This window comes from Hyalella azteca, unplaced genomic scaffold (genome assembly GCF_000764305.2).
Source record: "Hyalella azteca isolate HAZT.00-mixed unplaced genomic scaffold, Hazt_2.0.2 contig8197, whole genome shotgun sequence".
Lineage (NCBI taxonomy): Eukaryota > Metazoa > Arthropoda > Malacostraca > Amphipoda > Hyalellidae > Hyalella > Hyalella azteca.
Window position 1 is genome coordinate 118,040 of NW_025938296.1, and position 25,440 is coordinate 143,479.

The window sequence follows — 25,440 nt, forward strand, 5'->3', positions numbered from 1 at the left end:
TGTGGCAACCGGCAATGTTTATAGACGCGTGAGCCCTGTAACGCCCCGCGAATGTCAATTGTGTTCCGAAAACAATTAAAGTTCTTTGCTATTGCTCTATAGTAATTTAGTAATATATCATTTTATTGAAAAAGTGTCACTCACTAATAACGATGGACCTAGTACGGTAATCTTACTTTTCTGTATTTTTAATTGGAATAGATCACGTTGAAAATATAACAAGGCAAATCCAGGAGGATTATGATCACCACCAAAGTATTAAAATTTGCACAAGTAAATTTAAGCACTTGGACATCGGGACTCCCATTTATACACATTCAAATATAAACCTTGTCATCAGTCAAACCTGATAAACAGTTTTGTACATTTTGTAATAGTCTTTGTGCTATGTTTGTCCGTAAACAGTCTCTCAGCACTTCAGCTTTTGAGGTCAATTGAATCGATCAATAGACACCAACGAACGGGACCGCTTAGAATACCCAAGCCTGGAACGATTTCCATTTCATCGAATTCAAATACAGCATCGATGACAAACATCAATTCGTTCTACGAATATGACACTTGTTTGACTCATGCTTTGTATCTGGAATAATCCGACTCGTACGGTTACCCGTCTTGTCCAATGCGTAGCTCACCCCCCTTCCATTGAGCTGGGTTTATTACCATTATTATAGCCCCAAGCCAGACACTCGCCCTCCAAACGCGCATCGGTTTCCAAGGGACCGACATCTGAATTATGGATCGTACTTCCAGTTTATTCCAGTCGATTGGTAATTTTAAAACTTATGTTCACCTCTGACGTTTCGTCCTAGTCTGTGAACTCGAACTCTGATTGGTTGCTACGATAATCGTCTGGCCATTCAGAATCAAGTTTCAAAAAATGCAGTGACCGTCAAACCTGATTGGCTTCAATCTTATGCCATTGAATCTTGCGTGCCAATGAGCTTCGCGATCCTCTAGCGAACAGCTAACTGGATTGGCTGACCTCGTGAATTCTCGACCTTGCAAGTACGTCACTTCAGAGGAATTCGAATAATGACCGACACCGCCAAGGACCAATCAGAGACCGTGTTTTTCTAAACAGTCGAGCAGAAGCGGCCGGGATTTAGGACCAGTTGCGCGTTCGCGTTTGTCGAGAAAGGTTGTGTACTTGCACCGTCTGCTTAGCGCAGTGCTTGACTTCTGTGAGGGCTAAACGCTCGTTATCATCAATAGCCAATTAGTATCGAGCGAATAATAAGTGAAGCGGCTACCTGTCCCACTCAGGGTGAGTTCTTTGTCTTACATATCAAAGTTCTTGCCTTAATTTTAATACTTCGGAGAGGTTGGAGTACTTCAAACCCTGTGCTGGTTCTTGGTATTTGAATTGGAAGCGAATTTATTATTCATTAGATTGTGCATTTTATAAAAGTTCTCGGTATTCTGGTGGTAAATTGGTTGGAATTTTATTGCAATCAGGCGTAGAGTTTCACTGCAAGTTATTGCACTCAGTTATGGAGAATAACGGAACTTCTCTGATGTCAGGTGAAGAGCTTTGTTTTTTATAGAAGAAATTTGAAATCAAGTGCAGAGTTTCACGGAAGTTCACTAGAGTCAGGTGTAGAGTTTTTCGTTGAAGAAATTTGCAGTCAGGTGTAGTGTTTTGTGGAAGATCATTGTATTCAAATGTGCAGATTAACGGAACTCTTTTGCTGTCAGTGTGGATTTTTATAGATGTTCAGTATTGTCAGGTGCAGAGTGATATAGATGATCGGTAAAATCAGGTGAATAGTTACATGGAAGGTTATTGAAGACAGTTGTGAAGATTAACTTAAAATTATTTTCAGTCAGGCGTAGAGTCTCATTTAAATTTTTTGTAGTCGAGTGTAGAATTTTGCCGAAGCTCTTCCCAGTCTGGTGTTGAATCTAGTTATACATTAAATAATCACAGTTATAGTTTCGCGGAAGTTCTTCCAAGTCAGATGTAAAGTTTTGTGGAACTTCTTTTGCAGTCAGATGTAGAATTTTAACAAAGAGCTTTGGAGTCAGGTGTAGAGTTTTAACAAAGGTCTTTGCACTCAGGTTTGTAGAGTTTTATCAAAGGTCTTTGCACTCAGGTGTGTAGAGTTTTAACAAAGGTCTTTGCACTCAGGTGTGTAGAGTTTTAACAAAGGTCTTTGCAGTCTGATGTTGTGTTTTAGGGAACTTCTGTCTGATTATACATGGAGAATCTTTGAAGTTCATTATCAGTACTTCGTAGAGTTTCCTGGATGAAACAGAATAGATAAAGAAAAATTAGTTGATATAATACGAACGGATGGACCAACTCGTAGGGCCACAGACAGTTTAAATTTAGAAGCGCCTGGGCCAAAGTGTCGCTCAGTTTTATATCTGCTGAACGTGTTTAATTGCAGCTTATGCAGCCCAAATTCATTTTCAAATGTGAAGAAATCTGTGTAGTGTAATTAAACCATTTATTTGAAGCTAAGTATAAACAATGGGTAGACATAAACACCGTTAATATGAATTAGGCTTGAATGAATCAAGTAAATTCAGCTATATATAGGAGCTTGAATGCATCAAGTGCCATTTATGCTACCATACCATAAGACATACCATAAGACTATACTTCAGGTGCCATATATGCTCAAGACGAACACAATTCTTTCAAATTTCGGGCTGCTGAGCTGAAGCACCTTTCACATACAGAAAAGAAAGAAAATATGGTGAAATATGCATTCATATTTTGCCTTAATTCCATTTTAAAACCGAGATCCAAGCGAAATTATTTAAAATGACGTAATTTATTATTATTATTATAAATTTATCATTATTATTATTGTTATTAGCATTATTATTAATAATAACATTGCCTGCGAAGTTTTTTTCAGCTTATATAGGCATTCACATGGAAGCCATACATGTACTGAAAACATACATGGAAACATGAAACACGTACTAGAAAAGCAAGTAGAGAAAATTTCACAAAACAATATCACAAGAAGTTATAATTCGCTTGAAAATTGAGATATGTTTTTATCTGTTCTTTTCTTGTTTCAGATGCGGGTCGTTTACCTGTACCTCTTCCTGCTGGCAGGTGAGTTCTGGAAAATTGCCATTAAAAAAAGTATGAGCGACGTGGAAAAATAATGGGTGATTTTACTGGATGATTGGTATATGCATAAATTTGAATGATAATTTCAGTCAATGCTTTTTAGCGCATTTTCTCACTTATGGAAAAAATGCGCTTTTGTGCTCGCCATCTCTGTCTGTCCGTCCGTCCGTGATTTTAAGTTTCCGTCGACGTGAAAATGCGCTCTCTGGAGCTCTCTGTCACTCACTGCAGTGAGTACTGAGTTATATTTTTTGGCTAATGTTTGTATATACTCAAGCTTCTTGAATAAAAGAATGTGATCGTGTCAAAAATTGTAATGAAAGTATTCATCTCAAATCAGCTCATGCAAATTTTATCATTAATTGCGTTCTTAAATAGTATTTCTACTATCAACGTTAATTAATACTACTAATTATTTGTGAATTAATTTAAAAATTCTTAACTTCAATAAAGAATAAAATTGTGAATTCTTCAAGGGAAACGTATGAAGAGCCCGTAGACTTTTTTTTTTCATTTATAATATAACATAACATAGTGATGTCGGCGCTAAAGAGTAGGCCTGATGTGGCCTGTCGCCGAATCTTGAATTTTTCGTGACTTGTGCATAGAAGATCTAAAATTGTGCCATTTGACACGATTTTATTGTTAATAGACTATTATTAAATGACTATTATTAATATTAATAATAGTCATTATAATAGTATTAATAATAATAATAGTCATGGCTAATTTCTTTGGCTAATGAAGGATTTGCATTTCATCAAACTTCTTGAATAAACGAATGTGATCATGTTTAAGGCTGTAATTAATTAAATTATTTAGCTCAAATCAACTTATACAAATTTTGTCATTAACTACGTTGTTAAATAGTATTCCTAATTAATACTTAATTAAATGCTACTAATTATTATGAACTAATTGTGAACTAGAATTCTTAAATTAAATCAAGAAAAAAATACAAATTTACATTTAGTATTCAATAATGTGCTAAAACTACAATGAATAATCCAGGTAATTTTCAAGCCATTACTGCAGGACTAATTGGAATTTATATTTATAAGAATATTATATTGCTTTTCTTTCACTGAAAAGTGCAGCTCTTAAAAATCTGACGAAAATGTTCAAACTTAAATGTTAGGTCAAGAGCCCGTAGACTTTTTTTCTCATTTGGGATAAGATTAATGAATTGAATAAGCCCGTCATAAAATTTTTGTCGCAGTTGAATTCTGAATTCTTGAAACTCAACGCTCCCACAGAAGAAGTAATGAATATGCTCTGTATCAGATATCTAAATAGATATGATGTATAGGGTAACATGGAGCAAAGGGACCACTGCGGGTCATGGGCCCATAGCGGGTTTCTCGCTAAGTATGGCAGATATTGGTCCGTGTTCTCTACCGCCGGTCGACAGTTTCACTGGGATGAAGTGTACGGATTTACGTTTTGATAAGAGTTTGCGTTGTTAAGTTATTTGTGAATGACTGTTTTAGCCCAGATAAAAGTTTTTTGCTGCTAAATAAAACTGTTTTCGATTACTGTAGATGAAGCTTTTGAAATTACAGTGAATTGTATTATGAAAGTAATATTTATAGGGATAATTTTGAGATCAAATTTAGACTATTAGCTTTTAAAATAAAATGTTGACACGATATAAATTGAAATGATACCTAGTGGGGCAACGGGCCCACGCGTGTCACGGGGCAAATTGCCCATGGTGAAATCTTGTGTTATACATCATTAGATTTGTCTCAATGACCTTTCACAAACTATGACTAGCTTTTTGAATTACAAATTACAATTCATATTGTATGATTTTTGATTTGCTGCCTCAAGGCAGCAGGTTAAGTTTCTTGTTATGCGTATTTATGAAGCCTTATCGAGTTATTGACTCTTGCCTTGCCAAAAATTGATTTCAGTCAATACCAATGAGCCAAAAGTTGATGAGTTTTTATGATGTTGGCTGAAATCACGATTAGGTACGAATTCTCTGCACATAATATGTGGATTATGGACGAAACTGGAACGGAGTTTTTTTTCTGATCAACTAAATATATTTTTTCTAGTCAAGGATACATTTTTTCGTGTCAAGAACAATTTTTTTATCGCAAGGATATATTTTTCAAGTCATGGATATATATTTTTATTTCAATGAAATATTTTTATTCACGTCAGTGATAGATTTTTTAAGCCAAGAGTATATTTTTCCACGTTAAGGATATGATTTTTTGAGTTATTAATAAATGAATGAATGTCATATATTTTATTGCATTTTTCTTATTTTTAAATGTAAAGTGTTATTTTATCATTTTTAAACGAAAAATATGCAATTGTGGTAAAGGGACCAAGGGTGGGCGCCTTGCCCCAAGCCCATGGGCCCATTGCCCCAGGGGTGGGGCAATGGGCGCATTTTGACACTTCTCACAAAATAGTGCTTCATTAAAAATTGAATAACTCTATAGGCGTCTAATTCACATCATACATTCCTCATTAGTTTTACCTTTAAACGAAACAAAGAACCACCTCGTATCAATTAAAACGGCATCAAAAATTTAGTTTAAAAAAAAGGGGGGGGGGAGCGCACTGCCCCAAGGTGCCCTATCATTTAAAATGAATACATGTTAAAATTCCCGTACAAATCTTTATCAATTTTTCAAGCACGGTTTCTTCAATGTTTAAATGTATCAGAATATTAGTGTTGTATATAAGCGCGGGATGCCGTCCCCGCGGCAGGCATCAACAAGGCGCTGGAGGGACGGCCAATAATGCAACGAGAGGCGCCCAATGCGCGTCCCTGCAGCAGAGAGGGATCGATGACGCCATCCTGCTTTGATTTATGACCCCGAATACAAATTATTTACGCGTAAACAGAACTTCATATACAACCATTTCAGTGAATTCGTTTTGATGCACAGTGAGAAAAAAATGTATGAAGTTAAACAGAAAATGGAAAGCAGCGCAGGTGTTAAATAATCTGGTGAAGTTTAAAGCAAAGAACGCTTTCGATGTATTTTCCGGGGAAGTCGCTGCAAGCTTTTGTTACAGTGAGCGATCATTGCGTAGGATTTTTCCGGTAAATCAGAGTGGCAAATCAAGTGAATCCCCGAATAAAAGTCCGTCACCATATCATTAAGCCGGAGAAGGGATATATGTAACATGAATATATCCATTTTTATCATACTATTAAAATCCTCGGGATATGAAGAGAAAAAAATCCGTTAAATTAGTTACTAGTCGTTGGAAATTCAGCGATTGGTGTTGTTGTTGTTATTTGTTGTTCTATGACATTGTGTGATTTGTTCTTTGAGTCATTATTCGAAATGCATAACTTTATAGCTAAGATTAAATTAAACGTTTTCCAGCCTTTGTTATCGACGTCTGCGTGGTGACCTCATTTAGGTATACAACTATACACGTGGTTTATGCAATGTCCCTGAAGTATTACTAGAATTCTAATCAAGAACCAACACCAGGGGCCACGGCTATATGCTAAAAAACTGCTGTGCAATTAATATTTGCGAAATTTCTTATCGCTTCGAGCTATCGACATGTGGAACAGCCTCCATGATAATATTGTTGACGCTCCGAGTATGAAAGGGTTCAAGAATAAACTATAAAATGCTATTCACATGTATATGTTCAGTTATGAATTGCTGTAGCACCCTACGGAACAAGTGAAAATCCAGTGATGATGTAAACCAAAGTCAGTTGAAAAGGTCATGTCAAAAGGTCAGTTTCTAGATATGTGAACAAGTCGCGGAAAGTACAAAATCGGTGACAGGTCTAAACAGGCCTATTTATTCAACGCCAAAGATGTTATGCTACGCTGATGAAGTGTGCGGTTTTGAATCCGAAAGTTCTTACTGAGTCTCGGGCGCCGGGCCTTTATTGATTTGGAATCCAAGATTACTCAGCTGAATCTAGGTACAAATAATAACTAGGGTTTAATGTGCAATTGAACTGCATAAAATGGATAACATGCATGATCAATAAAGTAATAAATGGGAAGATCTTCACGAATTACTGGTTGAGGATGATTTGGTTGCATAAATTAATACAGGCGTGTAGGAGAATCACTTCACGCGTTCCAAAAAACACGTTTCTCCATAACTCTAACGCTGCAATGGTTAACATGTGGCGAACCATTCTGATGTAAATTAGTGTCGAGTAAAACAAATAAAAATTACACAAGGGCTTCTATGTAGTTAGTTATCCTAATATTCATCGGTGCCAAGCTACATTCGCTAAAAAATGTGAAAGGCTCAACCGATATCTGTCGGGTTCCAGTTGGTCGTTGGTTCGCTTGTTCGCTCTATCTCATTGGTTCACTTGTCGATTAATTTTATAGGAAAATAAAATTAATTACGACATGAAATTGCTATTCTCTGCAACAGGCGCGGTGGGCACCACCCACGCTCAGTGGGACGTCCTAAATAAGGTTCGCGACTGGTTCACCGGGATGCGACAGCAAGTGTGAGTAAACCTGCCTACATTTAATTGATCATAAACTAATATCGTGAAAAAAATCTTAGTTGCATTTTTAATATTTGATTTACAATACATTTTTAATTCAGTATGTGCACTTTGGTATCGCGTTTAAAATTTATTATCATTTATGATTATTGTGAGTAAATTATTATTCGGTTATAATTTGGTTTTTAGAAGAATATGAAAATATTATTCATCGGGAAAATCGCCCAAATTTCAAGGGATTAAGCCGGGTCGAACTTTTAATAATATTTCTTAGCTGGATATTAGATATGAATTAATTCTGGTGTATATAATCGCAGCACTGAATGTAACGAAAAGTTACCGACTACCAATCATACAAATTATTAGATTTAAAATAAGACCTAAAATCACAATTATTTATATCCTTGATAAGCTATGTTAGTCACTCAGTTGGTCTCTCAGTTAGCGAGTTAGGTACTCAGTTAGCGAGTTAGGCACTCAGTTAGCGAGTTAGGCACTCAGTTAGCGAGTAAGGAACTCAGTTAGCGAGTTAGGCACTCAGTTAGCGAGTTAGGTACTCAGTTAGCGAGTTAGGCACTCAGTTAGCGAGTTAGGCACTCAGTTAGCGAGTAAGGAACTCAGTTAGCGAGTTAGGCACTCAGTTAGTGAGTTAGGCACTCAGTTAGTGAGTTAGGCACTCAGTTAGTGAGTTAGTCACTCAGTTAGCGAGTTAGGCACTCAGTTAACGAGTTAGGCACTCAGTTTGCGAGTTAGTCACTCAGTTATCGAGTTAGGTACTCAGTTAGTGAGTTAGACTCTTGTTAGCGAGTTAGGCACTCAGTTAGCGAGTTAGTCACTCAGTTAGCAAGTTAGTCACTCAGTGAGTCAGTCTCAGTAGGGCAGTCAGTCGGCGATTTGGGAAGTCGATATAAAAATCGGTCACAGATAGCGGCTCCAGTCCGACACAGCGTACAAATCGATGCCTGATTCTCTGCGTCACGCAACGCATTGGCGTCTATTGCGCTCTATTGTAGTCGTTGTACATGATCGTTCATCCGTGCGCCTCACATGTGTATTACACAGTGAATGTGAGAATCAAGTACTATTTTGGTAAGCAGTTTGAATCTTTGAAAAAAGTCACCGTAATAATTACAATCCAGGCTACTGTTAGCATGCATTGGCGGCGTTTGCATGAAACAAACTTTTGCTGGTTAGAAATTGCCCAATTTACTGTAAGTCTTCTATGGAATGATTTGCCTGAATAAATCGCTTGTAAATGATGAACTTCAATGAAGTTAAGCATAATAAAAACTTTTCCGATTTTAATATCGCCCAAATTGCCTACAAATTGCGTACGTTTCCAAAACTTAACGAAAATCTGAAGGCAACGTTAACCTTATAAGAGATCATTCAATGGAATATCCTCTATATATATTATTGAATAGGTATATCATAATTGTGCACTGCGAGAGTTCAATTTTACCTACAAGAATCTGCACCGCTGAAACTAGCCCATCTTCTATATTTTAAGATAAATAAGTTGATCGACTTTATAAGAATTCTTGTCTGGAGAATGAGAACACTTCCTAGGCAGCCATCAATGATTCTAAACCTGGCCTTTGCGTCCGTCATGTGGCCTTTGCAACTCACGCCTTGTAAGTGCGTCGTAGAGCTCATCGCTGGACTAACTGGAGCTACATGCTTCACTACATGCTTCACTACATGCTTCACTACATGCTTCACTACATGCTTCACTACATGCTTCACTACCTGTCTCTTATACACATCTAGATGTGTATAAGAGACAGTGCTTCACTACATGCTTCACTACATGCTTCACTACATGCTTCACTGCATGCTCTACTAGTTGTTTCACTACATGCTTCACTACATGCTTCACTACATGCTTCACTATATGAATCGCTACACGGTTTACTTGAAGGTTCACTACAAGGGTTATTAAACGGTTCACTTGATGGTTCAATATTTTGGTCACTTCACGTTCCTCTACAGGACCCAATCCTTAGGTCACAACACGACTCACTGGAGCTGGGCAGATCTGCATTCTTTTGTTGTCAAAACAAAAAACAAAATGTCAAACAAAAAAACAAAATGTCATTTGTTTTGAATGTTGTTTTGAATGACATTTGGCATTTTGTTTTTGAATGTTGTTTGTTCAAGCTGTTGACCTGGCTTAAACTTTGTACTTATTCTCATTTACTCATTTAATTAATGTCTTCGTATAAGATTCTTGCCGATATCATAAATTTTTGCCGGTTGTAAGAAGATCGTAAATGTAACGTCACATAACAAGTGGTAGGTGATTCAATCATACGAGTAGTGGCGGGTAAGCTATAAGATTCAGTACGTGAATTTATTATCGATTTTTCCGTCTAGCGTAAAAATATAGGTTGCGGACGATACAGGTTTATATTTCATTTGCATCTGCTTATATATTTCAGTCGTCCAGTACAAGATATGCATATCCCGGTGGCCTTATTTTAATATTAAGAAATTTTGATATTTTTCAGCTAATTTTGTCTCTCCTTGGCGGGACGGGCGTTTTTCGTATCCAATAACATTGGCTCAATTATTTCGTTGGCTTAAAGTTCCACCCTGGATACCTCATCCTCAATAAGATTCCGGATCACTAGTATTGCGTCCTTTCAATTGAAGTTTTACCCCATAAGCTTATATTTTATGGAACCACTATGCTATCGCTATTTTTTCCTATGCATATGTGGGAAACTCACACATCAATGGAATGTTATCCGCGTTATCTCGTCGAACTTCCTCAGTAACATTTTATTTCAGTTCCAGGTTATTGAAATAGAACAGCCAAATTCGACTGCATCACTCTAGTAGATGTTCAGTCTCAAAAAAAAAAATTGTCAGTGGGTTTTAAATCAGATTATTTTACAGTTATGAGCAACCTATTCCGTCTCCACTACGCAATTATGGTGTTATATTCTTATCTGAATCTGCACTATCTAGTATTTCGGTGTTTGTTGTAATATAAATGATAACCTCACTGAAAGAACATACTTAACTTGTGTACTGTCAGCTAGTTTTCAAGTTGACTGGAAGCGAGAGTAGAGCGAGCAAAATTTGTCAAGGTCAATATAGTAGCGGTTTTGTTCACAAATTGGGGAAAACAATGTAATTGATCGTTGAATTTACAGAATACACATTCAACTTTTGTAACGGTTATAAGTTGTTCCTATATTATAATGTTTGCATTTCATGTTAGCATTTTACACAGTAACAACATTAAGTTTAGCCGAATTTGTAAGTAAGTAAGTAAGTTTAGTCAAGTAAGTTTAGCCGAATTTGGAGCATTGTGTTCAACTGAACTATTGTTGTTCAAGTTATATGATGGAAGTGAGCTGATTTTTTTAAAAGCAAATCTTTGTGAGTTTTATAATTTTGAATGAATATGAAAACGCGATGAGTATCTTTTGCTAGCTGCATTGAACTTTGCATTTTCGCTAATGCGAGGTAATTAAAGTGAAGAAGTCTACGGAAGCTGCCAACAAGTATTTCAAATTTGCCATGGAGTAATTGGGAAGTGGAATTACGTGTAATGATTTTAATATCTTTCACTCGTATATTTTTAGCGCATTTTCTCATTTATGGAAAAAATGCGTTATTGTGCTCTTTATGTCCGTCCGTCCGTGATGCCCGTCCGTGAGAAAATGCACTCTCTGTCATTCACTGCAGTTAGTAGGGTAACGTGGGGCAGCGCGCCCCCCACTTTTTTCAAACTAAATTTTTGATGAAGTTTTAATTGATACGAGATGGTTTTTTGTTTTGTTTAAAGGTGCAACTAATGAGGAATGTATTATGTGAATTAGACGCCTATAGAGTTATTCAATTTTTAATGAAACACTATTTTGTAAAAAGTGTCAAAATGGGCCCATTGCCCCACCCCTGGGGCAATATGCCCATGGGCTTGGGGCAAGGCGCCCACCCTTGGTCCCTTTACCACAATTGCATATTTTTCGTTTAAAAATGATAAAACAACACTTTACAGTTAAAAATAAGAAAAATGTAATAAAAAATATGCCATTCGTTCATTTATTAACAACTCAAAAATTATATCCATAACTTGAAAAAAATATACTCTTGGCTTAAAAAATCTATCACTGACGTGAAGAAACATATTTCATTGACATAACATTATATATCCTTGACTTGAAAAAGATATCTTTGCGATAAAAAATTCGTCCTTGACATGAAAAATGTATCCTTGACTAGAAAAAATATATTTAGTTGATCAGAAAAAAAACTTCGTTCCAGTTTCGTCCATAATCCAGATATTATGTGCAAAGAATTCGTACCTAATCGTGATTTCAGCCAACACCATGAAAACTCTCATCAACTTTTGGCTCATTGGTGTTGACTGAAATCAACTTTTGGCAAGGCAAGAGTCAATAACTCGAAAAGTGGTCATAAATAAGAATAACTAGAAACTAAACCTGCTGCCTTGAGGCCAAATAAAAAAATCATGCAATATGAAGTGTAATTTGTAATTCAAAAAGCTAGTCATAATTTGAAAAGGTCATTGAGACAAATCTAATTATGTATAACACAAGACTTCACCATGGGCGCTTTGCCCCGTGACACGCGTGGGCCCGTTGCCCCCACTAGGTATCATTTCAATTTATATCGTGTCAACATTTTATTTTATTTAGCTAATAGTCTAAACTTGGTCTCAAAATTATCCCTATAAATATTACTTTGAAAAAATAATTCAAAGTAATTTCAAAATCTTCATCTATAGTAATGGAAAAAAACTTTATTTAGCGGCAAAAAAATTTTTATCTGGACTAAAACAGTTATTCGCAAAGAACTTAATAACGCAAACACTTAGCAAAACGTAAATCCGTACACTTCATCCCAGTGAAACTGCCGACCGGCGGTAGAGAACACGGACCAATATCTGCCATACTTAGCGAGAAACCCGCTATGGGCCCATGACCCGCAGTGGGCTCGCTGCCCCATGTTACCCTACTGATCTAATTCTTAGCGTATTTTCTCATTTATGAAAAAAAGCTTTTGTGCTCGTCATGTCCGTCCGTCCGTCTGTCTGCCTGTCTGTCTGTCCGTGACTTCACGGACGGACGAGAAAATGCGCTTTCTGTCACTTGTTGCAGTGAGTACTGAGTTATATTTTTTTAACATGAATTTAGTTATGATACAGTATCAACGCAAGTCATTACGGTGCTTCGTTTGTTTTCACTAAGTGTGAAAATACATGTGTTCCGAATGCACTATCAAATTAGAGCGTAAGATACCTTACTAAACAGAAACAGGAATCCAGTAATAAATTTAATGTTCAAATAATGTTGTATATGTGCCCCGATAATGTCCATTGCATAATACGACGAGGTTGAATTGATTTCATTACAGAGAGTTATTTATTCAACCTCGTCGTTATTAGTTATGATTTCATTATAGAGAGTAGTGCCCTAAAGGCATAGCAAATTTAAGATGTCTCATGGGATGTCCTGTAATAATTTATTAAGAAAAAAACTCAAATTTACGCTCCGAAGTAAAATATATATAAATTAATGTGATAAAATTCTTCATACTATTTTAATTGTTGCTCACGATGTATGAGAAGCAGCTTCGCATTGTTGGAAAAATTTTTTTCTCATTATATTTATTTTCAGGTAACAAGCTAGTTTGAATTAACTGCTAACAGCTTTTTATTTACTATCATAAAAGAACAAATGTAGCTGAATTTAAAAATGGAAAAACGCTTCTATATCCCTGTTCTGCTGCGAAACTTGCATGTGACGGAACAACTTATGAATTCTGTCAGAAAATGCGATAATTTTCGGTAAAAGGGATACAAATAAGGCTTTAGTTATATGCAACATACTGTTACCATCATTGTAATGACTAAATTATTTAAGATGGTCATGCAAATAATTTTCACGCAATTCGATACAAACGAACAGCAGAATTTAGTTCTCTTGAAGTCGCTGCAACGAGGTCACTCGTAGCTATGGCGCAGCGGGTAAAGTTTATCCGTTGTCCAGGGCACCATGATTGTCCATCGACCGCTTGGTCATGCGGCTTAAATTTTAGAATACGTGTCCGTTTCATATATGAAAATTAATATAACGACACATGTGTCGCCGAGAGCATTCAAGTTTAACGTACAATCTTCTTAGAAATGATATAGTATTCAAGAGGGAGCTGGTTAAACGGCGTGCGCAGTGAAGGAACTTTACATTCAGGCAGTTAGAACGTTAGCTCAAAATGTAACTGAAATTAGGCGAGCCTAAGAAGGTTAATATATCTTTAGTTGAGCAAAATAATGGCTCAAAAACCTTATGAAAGACAATTCTTAGCATTTAAATAACATGACTAGATAGTTTGAAAGCTCCCCCAACTACACCTAATTACAACTAGGCGCATGTACAAACAATATTTTATTATGAAAGTTTCACTTGACTCCAAATAAAAACCGTATACTACGCGTGTAGAACAAGAACGTAGATTCTATAAAAGTAGATTCTCTTACATTCAAATTAATAGTAAAAAAGAAAGCAACTTTACAACCACGCTCATATAACTCAACCTTCGTATTATGGCTTAGTCTTACAACTACAATTAACCACAAAAAATAGCTTTGATATGATAGTTTAACTACAATTGTGTAACTTGAATCCATTATAGACAAATGATATGATGCACTCAACTATGTAAATTTAAGCACACAACCCACACCATAACACTGTAATTTGCTTATAATTCTCAATGGTCGCAGGATGTCACGAATATTCAACTCGGAGAATTTCAAAGCTTACAACTCCACCTACAAGGAACTACTGGCGCGCGGCAACCTGAGCTCCCTGTCCGTTGAAGAGGCAAGAGCCCTGCCGACCAACTTGTGGCGCAAGTACGGGGTAAGTATCGGGTGAAGGGAAGCCCAAGGGCTATGTTTTAAAGAAAGTCCGTCGTGTGTCTTGGGTGAAGAGAGGCAATAATGTGACGCAAGTAATGGGTGAATGTCGGGTGAGGAGGAGGCTATGTTGTGGGTCAAGAACGGGGTGAGGGAGAGCACGAGGGCCATGTTGTGGAGTAGGTAAGGGGTGAGTGTTGGGTGAGAAGGAGGCCATGTTGTGGCGCAAACAAGGGTGAGAATGGGGTATGGAAGCAGTATTGGTGCGAGGTGGGTGTACTAATGAGAAAGTGAGTGTGTGTGGGAAATAGATTTGGGTAAAGAATGAGAAACAGCTACACTGAAGAAGGTCTTGCGTAAGGTGTTATGTACGGAGTGTTGGAGGGTAATACTGAAATAACCTTGGATCCCCTTAAAGTTTTCCGATTTTCTCAATAGATGAAATAAGAGATGAAATCTCTTATTATTATTATTAATAGATGAAATAATAGTAAGTTTTCCGATTTTCTCAATAGATGAAATTCCGATTTTCTCAGTCGATGGAAATTTTTCTCAATAAAATAAAAAATATGTACGCCGATGATAGGAATTTTGGGTATTGAACATTTATTTGGGTACGTCCTTTGGTAGAAAGGGCCATGAATCCTGCATAAATCCGACAAATGTATTAGAGATTGGAAACATCACCCAACTTCCAGTCAACTTATAGAAAGCGAGTACGATTCTATAACCTGTATCCTGAAAGATACACCGTTGTTTTCTTCCATTATATAGCACCACATATCAGTTAACAATGTTTTAAACAAAACCATGGTCATAAAGACTCGAATTTGAAATAGATTCACTTTAAAGTTACAACCATCAACCGAGTTACCAGCAGCCGCGAGGAGGCAAGGCAAAGGTTCACCTCTGAATTTTCTTTGCTGTTTTAGAAGCTAAGCCGATTTAAAGTGTGATGGCGCTAGAATGGTTGAAATTGAACTCCAAACTTTACTTCCATCCTTGCAATGATAGAATAAATCAATCGGATGCTTGGCCGTTGCTAATCATGATGAAAAATATTTCTCATGACTCGTGCTGTTTCATTCATATCCAAAATGACTTATTTTTAATATATCATTTAACATAGCGGTTTCAGCGTTTATTAGACCGTAGGCCTGTTGCCGATTCTTAACACATCAGAACATCCACAGCTTGTTGGGGCTCAAACTCCCAACTCACTGCTACAAATTTTCTTTGTTTAACCCCCGGCCTCCTTGCCGATTCTGACCAAAAACTGGCGCACAGAGCTGAGATCGAACCCGCACCTCTCTGCGCCAATACTGGTACTCTGAACTTTAACCATTGGGCCACCTTGCCTTCTTTTCAACCATATTATTCTCATATGCTCCTTGTCCTAATGATTTCCTTTCATATGTGCACCTTACAAATACAGGCGCTACCTCTGCTTTCGTTGAGGGACAACACACGGAACTTGGTGGCGCCGTATCTGTCGCAGCGCATCAAGGACGAGATGAACCTCCTGCAGAGAGTCAACATCACAATCCCTCAGGCCATCGACCGGCTCAGGAGCTTGCTTAGGGACACCACCGTAAGTAATTTCTGTTAAAAGATAGTTGTCTATTTTTCTAGACATTCCATAGAAATTTACCTGATCTGCTTATGACAGTCATGCCGCACCTTCAGCGATAACGGTGCCCACCTCCAGAGTCGCCAAGTTCGAATTTCTCATACTCTATGAAGCTTTTTTACGATATTGAAAGAACCTTATATTGGATGTTATTTTTTTACACTCTCATTCTCATAACCTACTACTTTCGGGCAGCGGCAGAAAAATAGCGACAGAAGCAAAGGATGAGAGCCCACATAAATTTGGTAGAACAGTGAAAAACGAAGCAGATGGCTCAATAAAGTGATCCTTCGTTAGAGACAGCATTCATGATAAGCGAGTTGCTACCTTAAAAGCATGGGTGGTTGAACTTCAAATATCCAAACTATCACACAGGAAACAATGCGGGATGATAGGCAATGAGCTAGTTCAATGCAATCTCAAGAAACTGAATTCCAATAATAATCTTATACATAATAACCTCTAATATATAAAAATCTACTCGTCGGGGCTCTGATAGCAAGTCAGATTTACCACAGCACGAATCTACAGCATGGCACTCCATTCAGCGTTACTATAAAATGAATATGGGCTGCACAGTCGCAACTCTTATTATGATTGACGCAATTTACAAACGACTTCATGTTTGGATGAACTGCCTGATATCTCAGAAGCATTATCAGCCTACCTATCGTTTATGGTAAAACGGGTGTAACCACAATATCGAGAAGGATAAACTGCGACCAGGTCTTGCATCATCGAGAAATCGATATCGAAAAATAACTAAACTGATTTCTAAGATCATCTTTTAATTCTACTATCTGTTGAAGGAGAACTCAAAATAACTGTTGTACCTGCTGAGATAAAACCTCTTTTTTAAACCTTTTTAGATATTCACCGTACACACAGAGCTCAACTATAATATTATTTGGTCAACAGTCGTGCAAGACCTTTGACGAAACTGCGATGAGTGTGCCAGTAATATATATAGTGTGTGTGTCATATAACCAGTAATATTGCAATTCATAATAATAATCGACCGGATACATGTGATTTGAGAGATTCCAACGATAACAATAATTTTAACTTGTCGTGGGGCCAGATTATCAAATCACCGCTACGTACACGTAGTAATCGCACCTTGTGTAAGTTCTGCTAAGTAGAAGTACCTAACTCTAATCGGTGGTATTATCAAAAAATTTTGCGTGAAGTTACGTACAAGAAGTTGTACGTAACTTTTCGACAACTCAAAGGTTGCATAAGTGAAGTTACGCATAACATTTGAGTGGGTGAAGCGATTGGTAATCATTAAGTTACGAATAAAACGGCAAATTATGAAATATTTTGGTTTACACCTAAACAAATATTATAAAATCGTGCAAATAGAGAACAAATTTTAGTCATATATATGCCAGGGCCGACTGGTTCTCCATTGGCGTTAGAAATTATGATCAATCGTTAATCGTTATACCATAGAATCTCATAGCTATTCACCATATAATTTCCTTATGAATCTCTAATACAATCTTGTGAGCTTGAATCAGCTTACTCAGTCAACCATTGTTTTCAACTCCAAATAATTTTTTCTGTCTCTGGGTCTCTCACATCCACAGTCTCCAATATACACAAGTGCCTAGACGCTATGTCAATCTCAAAGTAAATCCTTTAATTTTTATTTCAAAAATACTTATTTTTTATTTCTCTCTGATAATAATAGTCATGCATATCACGCATTTTTTCTGAGCACATGTCCTAATAAAAAACTATTCTAATTTGTGGGTTTAAACAACAAATAGGTATATAGAGGTGAACACGCAAGCAAAAAATTTCATACCCTTTTTATTATGTCATATTCATCATTAAATGCTTCTTTTCATATTTAGAAATGGAATGTCACTGAAAGTTTGTAGTATAGAAGTGTCTAGAATTCAAAAAAGCTAAGTATATTTGAATAACATTTGGTTTGATAATACCATTCAAAATACGTCTTGCGTACGGAAGTTTTGATAAAGCAAAAAACTTTTCTACTTACGAAACACGTAAGTTCTTGTAAGAAAGTAAAAGAACTTAACTAAATTACGTAACTTCTTGTACGAAAGTACCAGAACTTTACTTAATTTACCTAAGTTCTTGTTCGTATGTTCAAAAAATTACATCTACTTGGCAAAGTTTTGATAATGTGGCCCTTGATTAGCAGTGTACCTCAAAACACTTAAAATAGTAATGTAACATTAGGAGATATCTACTAATTTATTTTTCTTTGTTATTGAATATATTCATTAAAACATTTCATTTACTCCATGCCCTAATTATAGGAAGGCCAGCAGCAGACGGTAAGATGCCTGAATCATTTAATCACAAAATTACTGCGTACACGTTATTTTTTCGAGACATTTGATGTAATTTGAAGCGAAATTTTGTGCTGAAGTAAAACCTAGTAGCGCTTGTTGATTATGAGTGAGCTATCTAGGTGCTTGTCATAGTTTGAGTTATTTGCTGTCGCTTATGAAACCAGTTAAAAAAATTCTGAATTGTGTTCTCCATATAAACAAAAATAACATTCCATGATTCAAATTCAACCTCACAATAACTCAAAATATGGAATAATTTTGCTCCAGCATTTGTTGCAACATGTATTATATGCATGGGTTAAAGCAGACGAAGAAGCTCTTCAAACTATCTCTTCCTAGTAGAGGTGATCACACATTATCTCTGCATTTAACCTTCAGTTATGAGATAAAGCACGAGAAGCTAAAGAGTTCAAAAAATTTAAAATGTTTGAATTTAGCCAATACGATCGAAATCAATGCACATTGGTGTAATAATTCAATGCCGATATTAACAAGTAGGGGAAATTTTTATATTAAATATACAATTTCAATAAATCAATGAAATACTAAGTCTATATCAACAGTGCTCCTGGAAAAAGCGATCAAACTCGTTATCATTCTGGCTGCGCTGCTGACATGTGGCAATTCCGAGAATGGGTTAAAAAGGAGAGCTTCATCGTTCCGAAAGTAAATATGTTTCATAATTACACAAGCAAATGGACTCATCTATGCTTTTTGCTACTTGTGTAATTTTGTATAAGCTATTAAATTAAATATTTTACTGCAGCTATTTTTGCCTAATTGTTCGTTTTTTTGACCAATGTTCTGGCTTCGACGCCAAAATTATTTTTTGCAACTTTCAGTGCTTTGCCGAGCAAAGTAACGTCCTTCATTTTAGCTTTTCCATATATACTAAAATTTTTCCACATTTTTGTCTTCATGAATGGCTTGGAATTTTTCGCATAGTGGTATGTTTTGGACTACATTTTTGAAAAAAATACTTGTATTTTTAACAACCCGTATATTTTTTGGACGATGCCTTTTGGCCTTTGTCAATTCATGCTGGTCAAGATTTGCTGATTAGCGATGCACAAGTTATATACTATATATTGACGTGATTATCCACGAATTTTTCTCGTTAGTAAAATTGTGTTATTGTTTATGTGCATCTGGAATGCATTTAATTTGCTTTAGCGGATTGTCTTCCATTTATCATCGGTTAGCTAAATACTGTAATCATGTTTACATTATTCTTATTTGATAGAAAAGTGCTTTACTCAATTTGTGTGCCATCATAAGTTGGTTGCTCACATTTTGCTCATATATTGTTATTCTATAATTGCATCTTCAACCTCAGAGATATGATTGAAATTTCTTTGTAGGAAGCATTAGGTTGACGTGGTCCTGAGCTTTGGGTCAATAGTTGGTGAAATAAAGCAGTACTTTTGTTTTCAAGACAAGAACAAAATATCAGTTTTATGAAGCAACTATCTACAAAAAGACAAGGCAATAGAAGAATCAAACTTATTTAGTTTCCGTTCTGATTACTATAAATTTTAGTTACGGCGTGATATTCAGCTTCATATGTAATGTCAAATGCAACATATCAATGTCATATTATTATATAAGACTTTTAAATTTCATAAAGAAATGCAAATGCTTATTTTATAGTGTAAGCCTCTAAAAAACATTTCCAGTTATTTACTCACAACCTATGAATAATTGGCCATGTTACTATGAAATTTCTGCTAAACCTCAAAAATTCTGCTTTAATACATGCTCAAAAATTGTATTACTAGTTTTCTTTCGACTTGGATGCTATATTATGAGAAATTTGAGAATAAAACTTATGTTATTACAAAAATAAAGTGTGGTAAAAAACATTCCGTGCAAAAACTGCTGGTGCCTTATGTCTAAAAATAATATCTAGAGGGTTCTCTTTTCCTTTTTCATCGCCAGCCTCTTATTGTTATGTCTTTTAAGATTTAAAACTATTGAAGGAGCCGAAATATAAAGTTGTATATATACACAAGATAAAACAGACAAAATCAGCTGACTTTGCTTCGCTCATTTAACACACTCGACTGCAAACTTGAAGTATAGACTAACTTATTTAAAATTTGTTTTATGTGTCTTTTCATGTGCCTAGGCAAAAAGTAATATCAAAAATGAAGTTGTAAGCTCAAAAACCATGGTGAATGTTAAATTGTTAATATGATTATAAATAGCTTTTTTTGCACTAATTGTTTTCCAGTTTCAATTTGGGAAACTACAGCATGTAAATCAAGTTAGTACCAAAGATGAAATTGATGCTAAACATACAGTTTAGGTTGGGTTATAGAAAATTGAGCATACAATTTTGAAGTTTTTCCACTTGCAATGTTGTGATGAAAATCGTTAAAAACACCCAAGCAAAATACCAATTCTGAATGACTGTAGAGCAAGTTAGGGGACCTAGTAATATTTAAGAAATTTTATTATGCCATTATTAATGTATCAAATCAATGTATTTTTCAGAGGCTTACACTATAAGTAACCAGAGTATCTCCAATCGAGCTAATAATCAATCAAAACTGTCATATTATTTCTGATCGCAGTAAATCCAGTCGAACATCAATTTAATTAATTGAAAAAGAAGCCTTAAACGTTACACGCATGGAATAAATTTAAAAAGGCAATATCTTTAAACTGTTCAACATTTAAAAATAGATTTACCATTCCATCGGCTTACTCTAATTCTTTGACATTTTTTCAATTATATAACGGCGATAAATTCTTAGGGAAACGTCAGTAAAGAAAGGCCTTGATTTGTTAAAGAACTGAATCAAAAATAAGTCAAACTTCACAATAAAAATATCGCGCGAACCTAATTTTGTGGAACTTTCATCAGCTATATCAGAACTCTAGTCCAACGTGTGCACTTAATTGAAGAGTATATTCATTCAAACTAAAAAAATAGAATCATTCATTGCTTGTTGATATCAAAGTTTCAACAATTATGGTTTTGATGGCTAAGGATCTGGAATATGTCTGTCTTCCCTTATTACAAAAGTCTTAAACATAAAAAATCGTTTGTTTCCTGGCCAGGCTTCGCGAGTAGAAGTGAATATGCTTCTAGAGCAGCTGGGGAACTCCTGGGACTGGATGGAAGCGAATATCACTAGCCTGAAGCCCATCCTCTTCTACCTGCCCATCTCCATGCTCACCAACCTACGAGATGTACCCACTATTACCCGGCTGTGAGTGCGCGAACAACAGAAGCCTAAATCTGTTAACAAAACCGTAAAATCATCTTTTATTATCATAAAACTGGGATAAAATCGGTTTCTAGCAACTGACATCCTTACTAGAATGACACACACCGCGGAATTTCAAATTAATGTCGATGTGCTTGAGAGGAAAATATGAAATGAAAGTGAATTGAACTATTTTGTTTATATTTGTGTTGTTTAAACTGATAAATATCCATACCTGACAGAAACGATGAAGTGAGGCAGTGCACGGATAATTCGGGCTCCAGATCCGAATCGTGCCCGAGTCAGCAAGAGGCTAAGGGCGACGTAATGACCGTACGCGCCCAGTACATGCTGTCGCTGCGGGCGTGGCTCATCGAGAAGACCTACGGCGACCCCAGGAACTGGGACCGAGACACCTTCGCCAAGATGACCGACCTCAGCATCCTGCCCGACGCTGTCTTCCTTCGCCTACAGCCTGAAGTTCTGTTGACCCGAAAGGATGAAATCTTGACGGTGAGGCAATTGAGGGGAATTTTATTGCGATTTTTAAAGAACCTGATGGAGACATGGGAATGAATAAGCAGTTATGGACATTGGATTAGATGTAGCCTAAAGAATGTAATTTTATAATCAGAAGATAAAACTTGTTTAACCAGTGAAATATCTACTGAAAAATACGTTGGTTTAAGGGGGGGGGATTTGGCTCCGAAATCCGAAAAAATTTTTCGGATTTGGCTTTTTCGGGTTTAAGTCTCATCTTAAAGCTGACATTCTGCCCTATCCAACGGTACCATTGCCATCTCTGTACGTTGATTTATGCTTTCACGACAGATCATGAAAGGGGGTGGATAAGGAGTTCTTCAACAAATTAGATAGGAACTAATTCGCTGCCCAGCACTATAAATACAGTGTTTGCCTGAGGTGCAGCTCAGTAACCCGCCTGGCGTTGTATGAGGAGGTGCGCATGTAGTCGCTTCCACCATCCTTGAGTGGAATCAAGCTCCAGAAACGTTTAGTTTCGTATCCCTACTACATTGAGTGCCTATTGCGATGCGCGCGGGACTTTGTCGCGCTCTACTGAAAAGTTTAAACTTATTGTCACTGCAAACCTATCTCCTCCTACAGTTTTGAAGCTACAGCGATGAGACATATACCATTCGATTTGTAATGACCATACCTATCGAGTCGAATTAGATTCGTGCATAGTTTGGATTCCAAATGGGGGGAGGGAGGAAAATTTGAAGAAAATGAGAAGAAAACGGGAAAATGCGTGTAAAAAAACTAAGGCAAAAATGAAAAATCAGGCTTCGTTACCCGATTGGTATGGTCTTTACGCATTGAGTGATATGTGTCTACAATGTTGTAGCTCAAAAACCTTAAGAGGAGATAGATTTCTACAGTACCCCCTTTTTGTCCGTTTTCTATGAGTTTCACGTTTTCTATTAATTTTTTTAAAAATCATACGAGCAAAATGTTCTTGTATTTTGTTTTTACATATATGTGTGAAGTTTCAGAAAGATCCGTTAGTAAATGCGGAAGTTTTTCTGGAGGGTATACCGCCCCTTAAGAATTGCTGATTTTGTATGAATGGCAAAATCGATAGATAAAGGCAATGACTTACTTAGCGGTAAGAGTTGATCCAGCTGAGTTGAACGATACAATATTTTCAATATCAGGCTTGCTATCAAAATTAAAATAACCGAAGCTGATGTTTAATTAACTGAATGGTAATGGTAGCACGCAGATAAGGCACGCGAGCATGGTGAAGTGGAACTGGAACGAGCCGTTGAATATAACGTGTCTTTCCACATTGCAGATGCTGCGTAGTAAGGCGTCCAAGGTGAGGTCGCTGGGCCGCTACATTGTCGAGAAGGTCTTCATGAAAGAGAACGTACGGCGCAGCACCGACAACCCACCACCGTCCGTCAGTCAGACTGAAGTCGACAGGGTGCGTCCTTCTTGAGTCTTATTGAAATAATATCTACTCGTTTTCTAAATATGGTCATTTAATAACGACATTATTCGTGTATCATTGAATATCGTTCATACGTCAGCTCGAGTTCTTTACCCCTGTGTGTCATTCACGACTTCTTTGTTGTATAATGAATAATTTTAGATACTCGTCATGTAATGTTTGCGTTTCTTCCATTTCGTACTTTCCCTTAAAATTTCAGGTGAATAATATTCAGGTTAATTCTCGTTAAACATAGAGCATATATTTTCTTTGTATCCATCACATGCCATTTCAAAAAATTAACGGGTAACTGTACAAGTTTTTAAAGTGGAGCTTGCCATACATTGGGAAAAGAGATGGATTGCATTTTGAATTGCACAATGCAAAGAAATTTCAAGCATGAATAAAACATTCCTCGGACAAACTGGCACCTCCCTTTTCAGCGTAAACTGTGACATCTAGGTTTTATAACTGAATTATCAATGAGAAAAACACGAAGCAATTCATTTATTCGTGGATTGAAATGTACACAAATCCCGCACTTAGAGACGTCCATGCCAGTGAAAGATCTTATTGCATACTAAAATTACACACCATCAAATTCTAGAAGTTAAACAAGCTTGGTAATAAAATGATTACACGTTATTAATTGTCAAACGCCAGAGTAGACGCATGATATTTTAATGATCTGACACCCATTTTAGAATGAAAATTGAAAGTTCACGAACATTAAACGATTTGGGATAAATTATTGAACATATTGAAGCCGAACGCAGTACGTTGTCGCTCTGCACCGAATTCACCTCTAAGACGGCTACATTTCCTCTGGGGCGGCCCTAATTGGAACGAAAAGTTTTACTGTGATTAAACGATATAGGGACATATTATTGAAAACATTGAAGTTCTCAGAATACAAACAACAAGCTCAAATTCCACCAAAACTCGCCCTATTTCTATAGGAAACATTTCGTTGTCGGGTCCAGTCGTCAGCTCGAGAATTGTAGAATACAGATAAAGTCAGTTGTTGGTATTATGTGGGACTATTGATAGCGTAAAGAGTTTACAATACCTGTCTCTTTTTCGCGACGCTCAACCACAATGTTAATTAATATCTGGATTTAATACCTATTAATACGTATTAAGGAACTGATACCTATTATTCCTTGACTAGGGAAAGAAAGACAGAAAAAATTAGTTACAGTTTCTATTATACCTAGTATACTTTTTTGAAGTTTCTATCTTTGCATATTGCGGATTATAAACTTCTCGTATTCGGAATTTCCATCTTCTTCTAGACCAAATTTTCCGACTGTTGTTCACTGATTCATGCTGCATCGTCTTCGCGTGGCAGATCAAGGCCGTGATCAGCCCGCTGCGAAGCGCGGGCCTCATGCAGTTCGTGTACGCCACCGACCTTCCCAATGAAGTGCTCGACGCTGACAACCGTCTCATCCGCAACGAACTGGACACATCCACCACCACTGCGCTGCAGAGCGGCGGCATCGACGCTTTGGTGAGCCCGTAGAGCGTCCTAAGCCGTGACTTGAGAATTCCTAAGCTTGTTCTTCTCCTTGTGGGCCAGTCTCGATTGTTTATGACGAATCTGATTTGATTTTAAACCAGTTCTTTGCCTGATGATTAGGCTCCGGTGGTGATATTAGTGTCATATGTACCTCATTTTGTGTCGAATATAACAAATAGTCATTTCGCATTAACTTTAATTTTCGAAATAAAATAATCCAAATCCAAGATTCCTTTAAGAGATTGTCATTTTGCCCTAAAACTACGAAATTTCTACCGAAACTCTTCAAACACTCCATAACTCATCGTAATTTAACCAGTGTTGTAATAT

At 36.6% G+C, this 25,440-nt stretch overlaps 1 protein-coding gene across 2 annotated transcripts in view; it reads left to right on the plus strand.

The window, feature by feature from the left end:
- Nucleotides 1-1,127: 1,127 nt before the first annotated feature.
- The window catches only part of LOC108676246, a 53,582-nt gene continuing 29,269 nt past the window's right edge, over nt 1,128-25,440 (plus strand). The window contains exons 1-10 of one of the 2 annotated variants that reach the window (XM_018164298.2): nt 1,128-1,267; nt 3,040-3,076; nt 7,486-7,564; nt 14,325-14,463; nt 15,895-16,050; nt 18,384-18,401; nt 21,486-21,637; nt 21,877-22,147; nt 23,451-23,582; nt 24,940-25,101. In XM_018164298.2, the coding sequence (XP_018019787.1) occupies nt 3,040-3,076; nt 7,486-7,564; nt 14,325-14,463; nt 15,895-16,050; nt 18,384-18,401; nt 21,486-21,637; nt 21,877-22,147; nt 23,451-23,582; nt 24,940-25,101 (1,146 nt within the window). In that variant the 5' untranslated portion in view covers nt 1,128-1,267. The remainder of the gene's footprint in view (nt 1,268-3,039; nt 3,077-7,485; nt 7,565-14,324; nt 14,464-15,894; nt 16,051-18,383; nt 18,402-21,485; nt 21,638-21,876; nt 22,148-23,450; nt 23,583-24,939; nt 25,102-25,440) is intronic. The other variant, XM_018164299.2, reaches the window with a different exon arrangement.